At 35.3% G+C, this 17,491-nt stretch overlaps 1 protein-coding gene across 1 annotated transcript; it reads left to right on the top strand.

Moving 5' to 3' along the window:
• Positions 1-1,691: 1,691 nt before the first annotated feature.
• LOC132103210 (R-spondin-1-like) lies at positions 1,692-17,282 on the top strand. Its single transcript, XM_059508116.1, has 5 exons — positions 1,692-2,108; positions 5,556-5,747; positions 8,280-8,420; positions 10,379-10,588; positions 15,576-17,282. The coding sequence occupies exons 1-5, from the start codon at positions 2,012-2,014 to the stop codon at positions 15,728-15,730; spliced, it is 795 nt and encodes a 264-aa protein (XP_059364099.1). The 5' UTR covers positions 1,692-2,011; the 3' UTR covers positions 15,731-17,282.
• Positions 17,283-17,491: the final 209 nt, after the last annotated feature.

Below are 17,491 nucleotides of genomic sequence, written 5' to 3'. Positions count from 1 at the left end.
TCTAAGATAAATAAACTTTGGGTAGAGAAGACATAGTAACTTTTGATGGAGAGAGAGGAGGTGGTAAAAAGATTTCTTCTTGTTCCTTCTAGAATAGAGATCATCTTTTTAATGCCTGATGTACACGATAAATATTATTTCCTTATTTTTCCTTAATTTAAACCATATCTGCTGCTACCACATCTGTGTATGTGGTTTATCAATCTTTGCTGTCATTTAGTTTTACCACATCACTGTAACCAAAAGATCATGTTAACAGCCCTTTAACAAAAAGAAAACATATTTTTGTTGTTGTTTGTGATATATATCATGCTATTGTTAGACACTATTACAGTTTTTCTTAATAATGTTTTACAATTGCATGACATATTTGCACAAAGTGTCTTTTCCACCCGCTGTACTTTCATCCATTGGAAGTCAATTCAAACCAAATTGAGGGAAAATCATGTTTGTCTTAGATTTTGGATCATAAATTACAATTTATAGACTCAGCTTCTCATATTTGAAGAGTGTTGAATTGCTAAAATGAAAAATAGATATCTGTAGAGTTTTTGTTGGCATTTAAAAGCACTTTTTGGTATGCTAAGAATGAACAAATAACATGATACAAGATCCAGAGGACCTGTGGCCAAATATGGCCCTGCTTTCCTGATACTTCCAGGCATGAGGTCTCTCTTGCGTAAATCCAGAACGCTCATCCATTTCTGCTGGAATGTGATTAAGAATCATTTTATAAACATATCTATTTGTCATAGTGAGAGGCGTAAATGTAATCACCTTCACTGCTTGAAAGACATTTTTCAGTTTATTGTTTTCTGACAGATGGGGTAAACATGTAATTTTTTTTCCATTCCTTACTTTTGGATGTGTATCGACCGAAGGTTATTGGTATTTGTTTCGCGGTGCCCAATTTCTGGTCGAATCAACTTTAGCGGCTGGACACTTCAGCTCTTGTCAGTCTTAATTGGAAATTACATTTAAAATGAAACATTAAGTTTGCTTTCCTGGCTCATGAATTTATCTGTCCAAGGAAAAAAATAAGCATTGCAGGAATATGTGGTTTAAACGGACATAATACCAGTTTCGGGTTATGTTACTCAAAATATTGTGTCCGCATTCATAGTTCCAAACCAGACTTCCAGGAATCAATTTAACAAATTGAAAGTGCAGAAATGCTGTAGTTCATTGAGAAAGAGCAGCGATAGAGATGAAAGAGTGGAGTTATGTAAACCCTGCGTAAGGCTATTTTCTTTCCGTTGCCTTTTCCTTGATTCCAAAAAGTATTTTTATGACAGTTTACTAAAAATGTAAAAGTTGCTTTTAAAGTACTCACTTTTGAAAGCACAAAATTGAAAAACATGCATCTCTTCCCCTGGGCAAGATATTTGGACTTTCTTTTGACATACTGACTTAACAAAGCACTGTTTTATATACATGTCTCATTGTGCTTTTCTCCCCCCATTCATCCACTCCTCTCCACATCCAACTCCCTCCTTCCCTCGCTCGCCCCTTCTTGTCTGTCTCTCTGCAGCAGATCTTGGCACTGAGGGATGCGTTGTCACGCGTAGGAGTCCAGAACCTCTCTCCATCTCTCCTTTTTTTTGGCACTCCCCCTCCCCCTCCTCCTCCCAGCATCCCTAATAAGACACATGCTCCTGGGCTGTGTTGCTCACTCACGTTAGGATCTCCTGGCTGAGACCACCACGAGCTGCTTTCTCGTCTTGGTTTCGCCCCCGGCTTCATGGGTTGAAGGGCAGGCTGCGTTGTCCACGAGATCTCATCTCGCCCAGTTCTGCGCACCCAAAATTCATCATTCTCATCTTCAACTTCTTGAGTGCTACGGTTTGTTCTCCAAACATGTACGGACTTGCAGCGGCAGAGGCCTCCAGCCAAGGGCGCCGCCACCGGCTGTAGTCGACTTCGTTCCACCTGCCACAGCGTGAAAGGGACCACCTCAGCTGTGATCTGTCTGCCTGCAGACGGGACCCAGTTTGACTGGGCAGCAGGGACTATGCATTTGGGACTGGTGGCGCTGGTAGTTGTCTTCCTCAGCTGCATGGGTCACGGCGATAACCTCAAGGCCTCCAAAGCAAGAAGACAAAGACGAAGTGAGTGTTGAAGTCTCTTTCTGTTTCTTTCTTAACATCACCTTAAGTAGCTCACTGTCCCTTGAGACAGAGTGCAACATTTCACATTTAATTTATATGTCAGTTCCTATTCCTTGGGGCTCATTAGAGCATTTCTTAGTTCCTTGAAATGTTTTTTTTTCACCCAGTTTTGTGGGGTTTTGCTTGTGAAGAACTTGTTCTGTAGCTTTTAATAGCAACTTTGCTTTTTAAGCATACATTTTAAATAAGCATATCATGTTCCTAAGCACTTCCAAATTTCACCCATTAGAGTTTTTTTGACCGAATACCTAAATATACTGCCTAGCACACTTTATTTATGTAATTGGTCTGGCTTCAAAGCAACTCTTGCCTTTTTATGACTTTTTAAAAATAGTTTCTTCATCTTTTATGGAAAAGTTAGTATTAAAACCAATACAGTGCAGCAGAACTCACTCTAAAATATTGCATAAGTTCTCTTATGTGTGAGTGAGCACTTATGAATTAGTATTTTTTACTTTAAAGCACAAATGTATTTTTATTGAAAGTCTTATTTATATATATATATATATATATATATATATATATATATATATATATATATATATATATATATATATATATATATATATATATATATATATATATATATATACAAGTAAATATTTTGAGGCTTTGGAGTAATGGTAGGAAATCCAAATGGCAGCAGAACTCACTCTGAAATATTGCATAAGTTATTATATATGTCTGCACACCTTTTAGCAAGAGCGCTGATATAGGTTTAGTATTTCAAATTTTAAAAAACATGGTTATGGTTATTGCAAAGTCTTATTTTTGTGCTGTTATCAGACACTCAATAATGCAATCTGTGTAATTGTAAAAAGTCAACCTGACAATCAAAATATTTTTTTTTCTTTTTCATATTAAGGGTTGAGATTATTCAGTGGAAATTGTACACTGACCACTGCTGGCAGTGTTGAGGAGAGTACAGCCTCCTCTAGAGGAAGCTGTAGGTAATGCAGTGACACTCACAGTGGCTGGACATGGATCTGCATTGCATTTGCTACTGGTTAGGCTGCTGTTGTTTAACTTTGCTATTAAGAGACAATAGTATTTTTTACATTAGTACACCTGCCAGAAACTATGAGCAACAAAACAAGCATATATTGTGTTCTGAGAGTTATAGCGTGTAGCTAAAGCTAGAAATCAAGTAGCACGAGGAAGCCTAGAAGTGCAAATCAAAACACAACGCCAGTGAGAATGAAAAACTATCTGAGGAGAAATAAACAGTGATTTACTTGGTGAAATAAATCTGTTGATGCTTCACAATCTGTTAAGACTTCTTGACCTCACTGTAAGCTGATCTGAGTAGTGCTTCTTGATAGTGGAGTTTTCTAGCAGTTTTATCAACAAAATGAAAGCAAACACCTCTGACAGCTGTTTTTATACAGTGATTGATCAGCAGTCACACTGCTTTTCCCCCCTCCCTCTAAAATATCCAAACCATTCCAGCAATCATTTTGTATAAGTGTTTATTTTTGTTCGTTATAAACTATTTTAAATTATGATACCACTCTGTAAATTCATTTAATGGCATGGCTCCTAACATGTCAAAAAAGTGATTCAGCTATTCTGCCTACTCATGTGCATTGCAATATCTTTATTTATTTATTTTACCCCATTAGCAAATTCAATTTTTTTCTTTAAGCGTAAACCTCTCTAAATTTTGTTAGGCAGTTTTAAACAAGACAAAATGTTTTTGCCAATACGATAAGAAAATTAAATCAATTAAATAAAAATCAAGATGTATTCTCTGAAAACAAGTCTGTTGCATTATATGGGATATTTATAATTTAGTTTTTTATTTCTTTTAAAATATTACTGTTTGATATGCTCTCCAAGCATATTTTAAGACCAATTTTAAATTGCTCAGTATCTACCCCAGATTCTCCAAAAAAATATGAAAATGTCCCTGTGTTTGTTTTGAAATACAAACCAGAGATTAACATGATGTAAATGCATAAACAATGAACACGCTAATGTAAAAATTAAAATAGAGCAATAAATGCAAAATCTTTAGACTTTAATTGGCTACAGTCATCTGAGAGGCAACTAAAAAGCATGGAAAATTTTCTTTGTGGACTGTGCTGTTAAGTTCAACTAGTTGGATTGATGTCAGATGTTCAGTCACATGGATTGATCCATTATGTAAATGCTTGTTTATTGATGCTGCGACTACATTGACTACTTTTATATTTTGATTCTCTGCTAATAAATTACCTTTAAAATAATGAGGTGTTTGGAGGGCATTTTAGATTGTATGATGATCTCACTGTAATTTTGGTCATAAAAAGGCCTTATGTATTACTTTCTGTCATCTTTACCTTGAAAAGGAAAATCCAAAGGGGACATTCTGGTCATAATGATATATCACTGTGTAGAAGTGCTGTGGCAACTGATGCTATCTTTTTTACTGTGCAACCTAACCAACCTTCCTGCTGTGCAAAACAATCATTCACGTTCATAATTAATAATTCTGGTTTCATATTTGTTGTTCCTGGTGAGAGACCGTTTCATTTATTAATGGATAAAGGACACCCCAGTGCCTGAAAATGATCCAGGATCCTTTCTCAGATTTTTTTGGGTTGATTTTTAGCTGAACCCACTAATTACATCAATAATACTGATATTAGTGATTAAAAGCAGTTTTTTTCTTCAGTTGTTTTTTGCTTGATAAATGATTATGTGATCTAATGGGTATTTGTGTCATGTTTTCCAGTAAAAATATTTAAACTTAAGGGTTCTATTTATCCATTACGTTGCATCAATTGCTGTACTTGCAGCTTATTTACAGTCGGATGGCCGTTTTAACACTTTTCAGCATTGACTGCCCTGTGAGAGTTTATATTTAGAGCTAATGCTACACACATAGACCCGTAAATTAAAGCAGATGACCGCAGTTTTGACTCCAGTCAGCCTACCAGGAACAGGATGTGCACTCTGACATGCTTTCAGAATAATCTTTTATTTCTTCTTGGCCTCGAACGCAGACATTTTTGGATGCTACAAGCAAGGCACGGAAATCACAAGGGATGAGTGAACTTTCTTAGATATCTGTGACTGATTTTATTTCGTCGTGTGTCAGCGTTTTGGGGCACCTGAACGGAACAAGTGCACACTGTCTGTCTGTCTTATATGAATTTATTTCTCTTGATAATTAGAGGTGATGGAAAGTGCATCTTGGTTGTTTAAGCAAAGGATATTGGTTTAAATCCAGGTAGCAGTAGCTGAAAAGTGCCATTGTAATCGAGCTGTCTATTCCTGTGGAGCACGTAACTAGTTTACTTAACTAGTCATAGTAAGCACTTGGGATTGCAAAGGTCTACTAAACTGTAAGGAAGTGCTGTCAGTGTCATGCTCACTCCTATTTCTCTTTATTTCTTCCATCAGTAAGCACTGAAGTACCACCATCGTGCTCGACTGGCTGTGAACACTGCTCAGAGTTCAACGGCTGTCTTAAATGTCGACCCCGGCTCTTCATCCTACTGGAACGGAATGACATCCGTCAGATAGGCATTTGCCTTGCTGCCTGTCCTGTTGGATATTACGGCATTCGGAATCGTGATATGAACAAATGCACACGTGAGTCTTTGCACTACTGGTATATTTTCATAGTTTCAAAACTATAAATAAGTAGGAGATAATGAGGAAAGATGTGCCAATCAGCACATTAAAATGATTTCTGAAGGATCATGTGATGGTGAAGGTTGACGATAAATTACATATTAAATGAAAATAGAACAGTTTTAAATAGTTTTACACAAAATAAATGTTTTCTATATGTATCTATTATTTAGATGTATTTGCATAAAAATTAGTAGCTGTATGTTATCACATGACAAGAATGTGCAGTTTCTTAAATTAACAGGAAGTGACACAGCTTGCCCACTGATACATCTTATCCTGCTCCCTTCCTGAAAAATCAAGGTGAATTGTCTGAACAGCACAGCGTCATAAAATGACCTTGCTTAACTCATCTACAAGGCTTTGACGTCAGTTACACAGTGTTTAAAGTCATTGGAAAGATGGCAACAAATGCAATCACATTATTCACCACATTCTGTAACCACCAATGACATTAAACTAGTGCATCTGACCCGTGGATGTCAAATGCTGATCCAGTGATCTGTTTTCTCTTACTCTGTGGGTGAAAAACAGGGTTGGGGGATGTAATGCAAAGCAAAACATTTATAATACGTGGCTGTCTGTCTGTTTCTTCTAAGAAGTCTCTGTTAATTATGCAGAGCTCATGGTAGTTCGTCCCTTTCTGCGCAAACCCAGAGCAAAACGCATTACGAAGATTTACCTTTAATCATCCTCCTTGTTTAAATAGTGCTCTCTCTAGGTTTCAGCCAGAGACTCTGTGTCCTGTTCCCATCATGTGCGTGAACATTTTTACTGTGATAAAGGCAAAGCAGGGGATCACTTTGGATAAACAAGGAAATACCTCTCGTAAATCGATTGGTGGTACCTCTTTACTGCTGTTTTGGGAGGAAATTATAGCTTTATTTAAGTCTTTTCTAACTTCAACCTACCAGATCTTTTCCAGTTGTAAATTGAACATCCTGCTCTCTTTTCAAGCATGTTTTGAAAGCCAATTAGTGTGAACTACAGCTTGGAGTCATTATATTTTGTTATAGGAAGAAAATACTTTTGTTACCAAGATACACTCTTGCATCACTCCGCCTAATACCTCTCAGATGGTTCTGATTTAAACTTCCATTCTAGATAACCTTAAATTTAAATGTTAGCATCAAGGGAAGTGAGAAATTAGCCGAGCAGTTTTTATTTCACAACCCTCTGGAGCCTTTAATTCATCATTTCTTGACTGTATATTTTACACTTGCTTTGAAATACCACATGCAGCTGTCCGCTTGTTAGTTTAAGTATTTTATGACCCACACATTGAGACCAAAATACGTAGTATCCACAGGTGTCGACTCCAAATTGCTTCGAACGTCACCAGACGTTATTGTCAACATTTCTCCTTGACGTGTTCGGTTTTTTTTTTTTTTTTTTTTTTTACATTTTGAGTGTTCTTGTTTTGAAGATGGCTGTGCATGTGAACGCTTCCTTCCTTTTAGGCCTCAGAGTGGCTGCCTCATTGCAATTATTCAATTAGCTGCGTGCATTTGTTTTGTCTCCAGATCCCCATGATGTCTTGTTAACAACATTTGTCTTGCATCAAGGGTACATTTGTAAATGCAAAAGAATTTGCTCCAAACATTACTAATTTAGTTGTCAGGCATTTAAAGTAGTAATTGAGAGCAGAGGTTATAACAAAAAAACACAGATCAAGTATATTGTTAAGCCCTCTTTAGCAAAATCTGAGATATCTGATATCTGTGTGCTGCTGCTCTCAGAATGTCCCAGGTAATTTAAGAGCCTCATTTTTGCACATTTTCGCATATGTCACAGTAATTTAGCATTTAAATCTGTTTTGCAAAGTATTTTCAGTCTTTCTTGATTTAACGTTCAGTCTATGTCAATCAGAACACTTTGAGGGGAAAAAAGGGATTTCAAATCCTATTTGAAAACGGGAAATCTGTTTTAGGATCTTAACAATTTTAAAACAAAGAAATATGACTTAAAAAGAGATACACTTACTCATGCTTCAACTGAAGTACTTTGAATAGTCTTAGATCATTCTGGATGACACGATAATCAGGTTTTAGACTTTTGGACCTAACTGAAAATTCTTTCGGGTTTTACAGCACCAAAGGAAAAGACTGAGATGGACATTTAAGAACTAGATCCCTTGTTTATAAGAATGAGATGATGAAAATTGTGAAGGGGTTATGGGGTGGGAAGTGAATTCTGTTTCATTTGGTAGGAGTCTGGTTTTCATTCTGCCAAAATCCATAATTGCCCCCAATTTGTGGCAGTTTGTATGTTTGATCAAAGACGGCAGGCTTTTAATGAGACAGAGGTGTGAGGAAGCCATATGAGAGTCCTGACATTTTTGAACTTACTACTTTTTGGGTAAGAAACTGTAGATCCTTAATAAGTCACCAGACGGTGGTCCACTTGTTCAATGAGAAAATAAGCAGAATTATAAAAAAAATTGTCTTGATAAAATCAATATGTAAATGTTATTGTCTTTCTTTATTACAGAATGTAAAATAGAAAACTGTGAGGCTTGTTTTAGCCGAAACTTTTGCACAAAATGTAAGGAGGGCCTGTACTCACACAGAGGGCGGTGTTTCTCCAGCTGTCCTGAAGGATTCACCATCAACGGTACCATGGAGTGTGTAGGTGAGTGCGCTGCACACACCAGGGGTTTACAAACTTTCATTGACAGAGAACTTATATAAGGTTGTTTCAGTTCTAATATGTTGTACAACAGCATTTCATAAGTATTTATTGCTTATGTGTCTTTTTCAGTCAGAAAAATGAGTGCCTATGTGGCATTTAAAACTGATTTGTGATGTAAATTCATGCCAACATTTTACCAGCAAACCTGAACAGCAGTTTTCTTCCTCATACTTAATCATGGGTATGTTATGCTGTTACTGCATGCTTGACAAAATTCGTAAGTATGAAAAACAAATTGTGAATGTAAAATAAAAATAGAACTTAACCATTTATTTATACTGAAAGTAATAATATTATATTTTATCTAATCTGGTTTTATATTGTATATATCCAGTATATAAGATTTTTTGTTTAGTGTATGTCATCAGATTTTGTGGGCACATGGTATTTCTGTCAAAGAATGACTTCTATATGGATATGGTTGATGCGGCTCAGTTATGCTGATGAAATGATTAAAGTTCTTGAATACCTTGTTTTCCATTTCTTCAAATTCTGTTTTCCTTTTTTCCTGTGGTTTCTCAATCGCTGTTGAGAGGAACGTTGGCACAAGGCCTGTTGGATGATCAGGGTTTTTAGTGATTTCTTTTGAAAATATTCCTGTCAGGAGCAAGCAAACACATCAGTAATAGCATTGCTCGCAATGGTGGTGCTGGCTCCTCCAGGCTGTTTGATATTTAAATGGAGAGCCTTGACTTCCAGTGTGACATTTTCTCAAAGCTTATGATGCCTCACCTGTATCAATGAGTCAGTCCACCCCTTTGTTATGTGCATTTTTCAGTCTGTGATTGTTTTTGGCAGAGATGAGTTCCCTTTGACCTTCCTGCCTCTAAACACATTAAACCAAAAAAATTGGATACTTAGAAAAGACTTGAAAAACACTTGAAACCGCTCAATGCAATTAAAAGTCTACAGCCTGACAGCTTGTCATTACCTTGAGCCTACCTCATAACAAATGCTCTGCTTTTTAGCTAAATGTAATTGGAAAATTTGAGTGATGCTGGATATTTGCAGTCTGAAACTCTGCTGTGAATTCTTTGGGGTTTCCTAATGCAGTTTCTTCAACTTTTGATTGGAGTAACTTATTTCTCAGACCCCCCGTCATTCATTCTACACTCTAAAAGAAGTAATGAAAGCTTCTAATGAAATTATGTTAAACCAAAAAACTATATTGGGTTAGAAGAACTTAATAATAAATTGTAACATAAGCACATATTTTTAAGCTGATTACTCTAAAGTACTAAAGGATTTGTGGGCCTGGAACCAATTTATATTATCTTCTTTCAGTTCAAATCCACATAATTTCATAGCACATGCTTAATGTAACTTATTTAGCATGCATATTTAATGAACAAGTAAGATATTATTTGTCTGAATTATTGAGTCACTGTACAGTTTGTTTACCTGTGGTCTACTCTTTGGCACAATGGTAACTACAAAAACTTCAACATAACAGAAACTCTTTAAAATGTCCAACACAACAGCATTAAACACTAACAGTTTTTTTCCCCTTTACTAAAAAACACATAGAATAACTTAACGTCAACATTTACTCTCCTTTTCCAGTCCTATGCAAACCATGCTGAGAACTAGAAATCCACTCCAAAGTTAACAAGACATTTTTATTGAGCTACTACAACTTAATTTTTAAAGAAATTCATTTAACACAGAAATTTGAGTTTAAATTACACACAATTTTAAGGTAACGTAATGATCAACATTATTATGTCAACTGAACGCAACAAAATATACAAAGGTTAAAAGGTTTAAATAAATTGTTAAATTAGATTTTTTAACTTGCAACCACACATTTATTTAAGTTGTGGTAACAGGTCCCCTGAATCATTTTTTAGAGTGTAAAACATTGGTTATTCTGTTGTTGTTTTTTCTTTGTGTTGCAGTCCAATGTGATCTAAGTGAATGGAGTCCATGGGGCCCTTGCATGAAGAAGAACAAAACATGTGGCTTTAAAAAGGGTAACCAGACCCGTACCAGGGAGCCCTTACAGCTTCCAAGTCCTGGCACTTCCACAGGGGCTGCTCCGCCCTCGGGCTGCGTCCCAGAGACACAGACCCAAAGATGTACCGTGCAGAAAAAGATCCCTTGCAAAGGTAATTCACAGAAAGAATAAAAGCACAGAAATATTGGAAAGTAGATAGATAGGAAAATACTTGTGCTGAATAAAATGTGTGAAATCTGTTATCCAACCTCAATATACGTGTTTGCAAATTACAGATTTGTTGATTTATTGATCATTTATATTTTTTGGCCACTCTGAAATAGTCTCCTGGATCTAATTTTATTTAGTTAATTTATGGTTTTTGACATAATACGGTGTAAATAACTTCTTGAGTGTTCCCAGTAAATACACAGAAGCCCAGCTGGTTTGTAATCTTTTCGTTGCTTGCTGCGGATCTGAGGGCCGCATTTTGTTTGTTGCTTTAGCTTACTGGAAATTTAGGTTAATATGCTCTTTGGGCTCTTGAGCAGGTAAAGAACGTTAGTGGACCTGTAGTGGACCTTGTAAAAGTCTGAATATGTTGTTTCTCTCTACCATTTTACTCTTCTGGATGGCTTGTGTAGATTTCAGCCTAAAATATAGGAGTTTGCATGAACAAAAAAAAGCTTTTAATGGCCCAAAGAAGAATTCTCAGCTCATTGGTTACATCACCATTCAAAAGTTTCGGGTCAATTAGATTTTTTTTTCTTTTGAAAGAAATGTTACTTTTACTCAGCAAAGATGCATTAAAATAACAAGTGACACTAAAGACTTTTACATATATATATATATATATGTATATATTTATATATTTATTTATATATATATATATATTATATATATATATATATATATATATATATATATATATATATATATATATATATATATATATATATATATATATATATATATATATATATATATATATATAAAATCTATTTCAAATAAATGCTGTTATTTTGAGCTTTCTATTCATCAACAATGAAAAAATGTCAAGGTTTCCAAATAAACAAGTAAAAAATTACGACCGGTTTCAGCTTTCTCATAGCAGTAATAAATTACAGTTTAAGTTAAAATAGCAAACAGTTAATTTAAATTGTATTATTATTATTATTAATAATATTATTTCAGATATATCATATAATTTTAGTCTTGGGGAGCAACTTAAAGTGCATTCAGGCTATCAATTTTTACCTATCATGTGTTCCCGGGGAATCGAACCCTCAACCTTCCACTTGATAGCGCAATGCTCTACCACTTGATCTACAGGAACACATGCAGAATGTATGCAGAAGTAATATGCAAGGAATCATTTGCCCAAAATAAAAACTTTGTGCTGCTCTACACCTGAATGAAAAGATGACCATAAACTGTTAATCTCAAAAAGCACATAAAAGTATGATACATAGTTATTATAATTTGCATGCATACAAGAATGTCTGTTTATTTATTTTCATTATTTTTGGAACCTTTATTTGTTGAAAAAAGTTTTGATGTCTGCTGGTGAACAAGATTTGAGAACTAAGCAAGGACCTTTAAGCAATATTTTCACTTATGTTTCATGAAATGTACAACTGAATAACTTGCAGCAGAACTTTCAGTGTCATTGCCAATTCTGAAATCAATCCTAATCAAAAGTGTTTGTGTGATTGTGATGGCTTTCACTCATAGTTTATTTTCAAACCAGAGATCTTCTTTAATTTAATCATGTATGTGGACACCAAATTCAAATTTTTGTCAATTTATGAAGTTACATGACTCATGACTCGGTTACTCGTAAGCTTATTGTAATATCACACTTTGAGTATTTCTTAAAATACTGTAAACACCTGATTATACTTTCTAGAGCTCTCAGTTGTATTCACACTGAGAAACAGTGCTTTTCCTGGAAATTACATATTATTCTGTGCGAACAGCCTCATAAGACCTCACAGCTCACTGTCCTTCGTTCAGGAGAATTAAGCTTCATTCTTTTGCTTTGTCAGGTGCCGTTTGAGAAATGAGAGGCAAATTTACTCTGCATGACGCCCGTATTTGTGGAAAGAATTTCCACCTGGGGTCCATAAGAATAATTAACAGTGAAATATTATAAACTGCCCCATAAAAGTGCTATGACGCCTGCCAAATTTCTAAACTTAGAGAGTCCACTTGTCGGAAAAGCTTTTGGATAGAGAGAGAGAGAGAGAGCTATGGTGAACTAATAGTCCTGGACACATGTAAAGTCATTTGTTTGTAGCTCAGTCTCATAATATCAAGCTTTCCCAAAACCATGTAAGATAGGATCAGTTATGTGCCGGCTCGAGTCAAAACATGTTTTTTCCCTGAAAAGCAAAGCAGATCTTACTTCTCAGGGCAAAAAAAAATACTCCGGCGCCTCAAAAAACTCACAGGTTATGGGTTGCATGACCCTATTGCCCTCTTTTTTTCTCAGTGCGTAAATGTGCACCTCGTGCTAAATTAGCAAGGCTGTGAATGCATCTGCAGGAATTGGCTGACAGTGCTGCTGTAAAAATCACAGGGGGCAGAGCTTGTATAACAGCGGTGATTTACTGGTCTACAGATCTAACGCTTTGTGTTGATTTAGCCAAGCCCCCCTCCCCCCAAACACTTTCTCTTCTCTTTCCTGTAGCTTAATAAATGTCTTTGCATGAAACCTGAATACGCTAAATGCTTGATTGCCTTTGTCAGGCGATGGTGTTTAGGTTGGATTGAGCAGCGCTGTGATTATTGCTGTCATAAATAAATGGATCCTCCCCAAGCACTTTTAACTGCTTTATCAAAGCTAACAAGTCTCCATGTGGATCCAAAGTTTAAGGCTCCATTTCCTTCCATGTTTTTTTTTCATTTCTCCTCGGTGAAAATCATGATTGACACCCGAGAGGCATTTTGTAAACTCTGACTCTGAATTCTTCACATGAACAGGATTGCTGTTCTCAAAACAACGAATACTAAACAACTGAACGGAGTTCTTTTGTTTGATTTATGGTAATCTTCAGAAATCTTCTCATTGATAAGACTATGATATTATGCTTTTATACAATACATACAACATTTATCTCTGGTCCTCTGATCTGACTGGATGAATCTGGGATGTTAACAGCAAGTGAATTTATGAGTGATGAGTGAGTCAGTGAATCATTAATTCAAATAATTTGTTCAAAACACTGATTCAGTCAGGAACCAAACAAGTGACTCACTGCGTTCCATTCTGAAGAGCTTATCCCAGTTTCTTGGACCCTAATCCCTTTGAAATTCCCCTCTTTTGTTTGGAAGGCACTTTGCGTCATTTTGCCAAGCCAATAAAGGAGGCGCCATCGCACAATTTAACCTGTGCAAAGAATCATGGAAGCAAAGTCTTTCATTCCGAAGGGCCTTTTGAATTTGCCAGTTTTGACCTTTCAGTATGGCAGCCATGATTGTTCTCACTCCAAATTGCCCTTCATAAGGGGATTTAGTCAATGAGTGAGTCGTTGAATCATTCATTTAGCTGATTTGTTCAAAACATACTGATTCATTGTTGTACAAAACATGCAAATGTCTTTATGAGTTAGTCACTGAATCATTCATCCAGTCGACTAGTTCAAAACAAGCTTCTGATTTGTTTAGGAACAAAATAAGCAAGTGTCTTCCTAAATGAGTCATTGACTTATTCGCTCAACCAATTTGCTCAAAAACAGTTACTCATTTATAAACAAAACACCACTACTGTGTATTACTCTGAAATGCGCAGCGGCTCTATTGTGGCTTTGTTTGAAACCATTTTCGTTAGTGGAGCAAAACGAACTAAATATTTGGCCATATTGTGTCAAGTAACATATCATTATAATATTAACGTACTGTTTATTGATCTGTTGTGTAGAAGCAAAAGCACTCCCAAAAATAATCCTGAACAGTGTTTGCGATTTCCTGAAGCAGAAAAACAGTAAAACAGAACACTTTCTCTTGTAATATTGCAGAAATATTTAGTTGTTGACACTTCAATGTAACAATTGCAAACAACATCATACCTCTGACATATATAGGCTTTTATATATTTACAGACTGAACTGCTGTTTGTGCTTTACAGGGCTCGGTAGATCTGTTAAATAAACTAAGGGAATGCTAATTATTGCTTGTTATTAGATTCAAGTCCCTTAAACTCGTTAATGTTTGCCAAAGAAAGTTGTCTTTTATGGGTTTACGATGATGCCATTTCAAATCAAAAATCTGTAAAGTGAAACTGTTTTTTATATAACTTACTAACAATCAAAGGTTTAATTAAACAAATATTTGTTTGGGTCATTTTCATTCTAATTTTAATTACGCATTTTATGTAGAAACAAATGCAACAGTTTGTGCTATAATATCAGGGCCTTGAGATGAGCAGAGAGCCAATTTCAGGAGCCACAGAGCGGCTGTGTGTGTGGCTTATGTTATCAAGTGCAGAGTGAATGCTCTCCAGCACCAAATGAGTGTTGACTTTGGTTTCCAGGGAACAATGAGACTCACAACACTAACTTCATAACAAATATCAGTCAGTCTGGAGGCCCTGACTCCCCCTTGTAGTAGTGCAAGTGAGGTTGATGGGAAACAAACCAGTCCGTTTTTCAATGCTGCTTATTGGAAAGTACTACAGTTCAGCATGACCTAATCAGTATTTATAATCATAACGTTTATGCATACATTTTTGTACAGTTGTATATATGCTTAAATGTTCACAGATTTTGAAAAATATATATTTTTTTATCAATCCTTTATTTACATTAAATAGCTACATTTTACTATTATATATATATATATATATATATATATATATATATATATATATATATATATTACATTTTTTTTCTAATGAACTTGCAATACAAAATTACATGTATTAAAGCTTAATTGTATACAGTTTATTGAATTAAGTTATTAAATTAAAAATATATAAATTTCATCAAATGTGGTATTTTAGGTTTATTCTGTAAACAATAAAAAAGTAATAATGTGTCAGAATTATAAATCTTATGAAAAAATATGTATGGTTTTGTCTCAAGTATATTTACTTATATTTATGTCGTTTTTTACTTAAAAACAAGACAATAATACATCTTGGGCTTTCTTTTATTCAGGAGAAAATAGGAAGAATCCAGAAAACCGTGGAGAAAAAAATGGCAAGAACCGCGGACGAGATTCCAAGGAAAGTGGCAAAGGGGGCAACAAGAAAAAAAAGACCCTGAACCAGTCCACCACTGTTCCCACCATTACAACGAGCATGGTGACCTAATCTTATGTTGGTGTCAGGTGGGCCTAAGAAAGGAGAATGCCTGGTCCATCTTCGTATGCTGAAGACAAACATTTTTTGATTATGACAATACCAAAATTAAGCAAAAAAAAAAAAAAAAAAAGTAATAATGCTGCTACACAAAAAACATGCTCAATGAGAACTGGAGGATTGCTGTACTGAATAACGAACTGTGTAAATTGAGTAAAGTTTTAGGGAACCAAAGAGCTAGGTTGGTTAGTCTCATGCTATTTGGAAGCACACAGAAAGACTGCACTGTGCACTGTGCGTGTACAGAGTTGTCTTTTGTAAGCCTTCCCACAGGAAATAACATTGTTTGTGGTTGACAAAATGTTCCATATGTTCCTCCTTAGACCTATCAGGAAGGTTTCTAAATTATAGACGACATTGCAAATGAGGCCCACTATCCTAACACTGTTTAAAGAACATCTAAAATACATTCAAATCTCTTGTGGTTCTCCTAATCTAGCTGTAATTGCATTTTTTTTCTCCAGAGTTAGATTGTTCGTGACAGGTAGCAAACAGTCTAGAGTCTGTCTGTGAGTCTCAGAGTGAAAAGTGATTTTTTTTTTTTTTATGTGTTTTCTTTTTTTTTCTGTTGTTTTTTAACAAAAGAAGGCACTGGAACGGTTATTGTGGTTTACAGAGAGAATATGAAGAAAGAAGAACTTTAATGATCATGAAAGTATACAAATATAATGCAAAAAGTGTTATTATATACCTAGATATTATAAGAACTGATTTGCGGCTTTACTTGTTTTAATGGTCTATGTAAAATAAAAGTCTTGCGATTAGGGGGAAATAAATACAGTATTTTCTGCACAGAAGGCATTAATATGAGGAATGTACAGTGCTGACATATGTGTATGAAAGATTGTGTCTGTGTGTGTGTCAGATGTGTTTTTGAATCTGTGTTCTTATGTGCACCTTTATGTTGTGAGGCGGGGGGAAGAGAGAGGTCAACAGAAGTCTAAACTACACTTCTTGTGACCAAGCCATTGAGGAACTAAACCAGCATAACACTTAAACTGCGTTGATTATATGCTTTGTATGTTTTTTATTGCTCCGATATCATAGTTCCAATATATTCAATATATCACAATCATTCATAATGCTTTGCAACATACAGTATCAATATTTGAGGAAGTAATGCTGTACATCATACAGTTATTTACATGTAGCACCCAGTCACACTTTTCATAGTCTGTTTTCTATAGCCTATTGACCAGGGCTGCATTTTCCAAAAGCAGAAGCAGACCGTAGAACCACTGGTGCTAATGGTTTCTATGATCTACTTAGGCTTATGATTTTGGGAAATGCAGCACAGATCGGTGGGTATTCACCATATACACCCCTAATGAGAATTATGACACTGAAAATGTCAGCTTCTGTTAATCTTGACGCAATACATATTGTTATTATATATCTATTTCTATAAAAGTCTACAAGGTAAATAAACATCTAAATAAACATTTGGTTGCAGTTTATATAAATGTTTTTTGTCAGTGTATTTAATGTATATTTGTATGGAAGACTGGGGCTTGTTGTCACATCTCTTATCTATCTATCTATCTATCTATCTATCTATCTATCTATCTATCTATCTATCTATCTATCTATCTATCTATCTATCTATCTATCTATCTATCTATCTATCTATCTATCTATCTATCTATCTATCTATCTATCTATCTATCTATATTTATTACAGATATGGATATGGATTTTAGTAGCCATGGGATA

The sequence above is a fragment of the Carassius carassius genome, chromosome 24, assembly GCF_963082965.1.
Source record: "Carassius carassius chromosome 24, fCarCar2.1, whole genome shotgun sequence".
NCBI classification, from domain to species: Eukaryota; Metazoa; Chordata; class Actinopteri; order Cypriniformes; family Cyprinidae; genus Carassius; species Carassius carassius.
Note: the sequence above shows the minus strand (reverse complement) of the source record. Positions and strands in the feature narration are given on the sequence as shown.

Excerpts from the sequence above, each read along its gene's own strand:
- LOC132103210 (XM_059508116.1), top strand. The coding sequence starts at position 2,012 with ATGCATTTGGGACTGGTGGCGCTGGTAGTTGTCTTCCTCAGCTGCATG. Across the intron at positions 2,109-5,555 it reads AGCAAGAAGACAAAGACGAA|TAAGCACTGAAGTACCACCA; the intron begins GTGAGTGTTGAA and ends TTCTTCCATCAG. Across the intron at positions 8,421-10,378 it reads CGGTACCATGGAGTGTGTAG|TCCAATGTGATCTAAGTGAA; the intron begins GTGAGTGCGCTG and ends TTTGTGTTGCAG.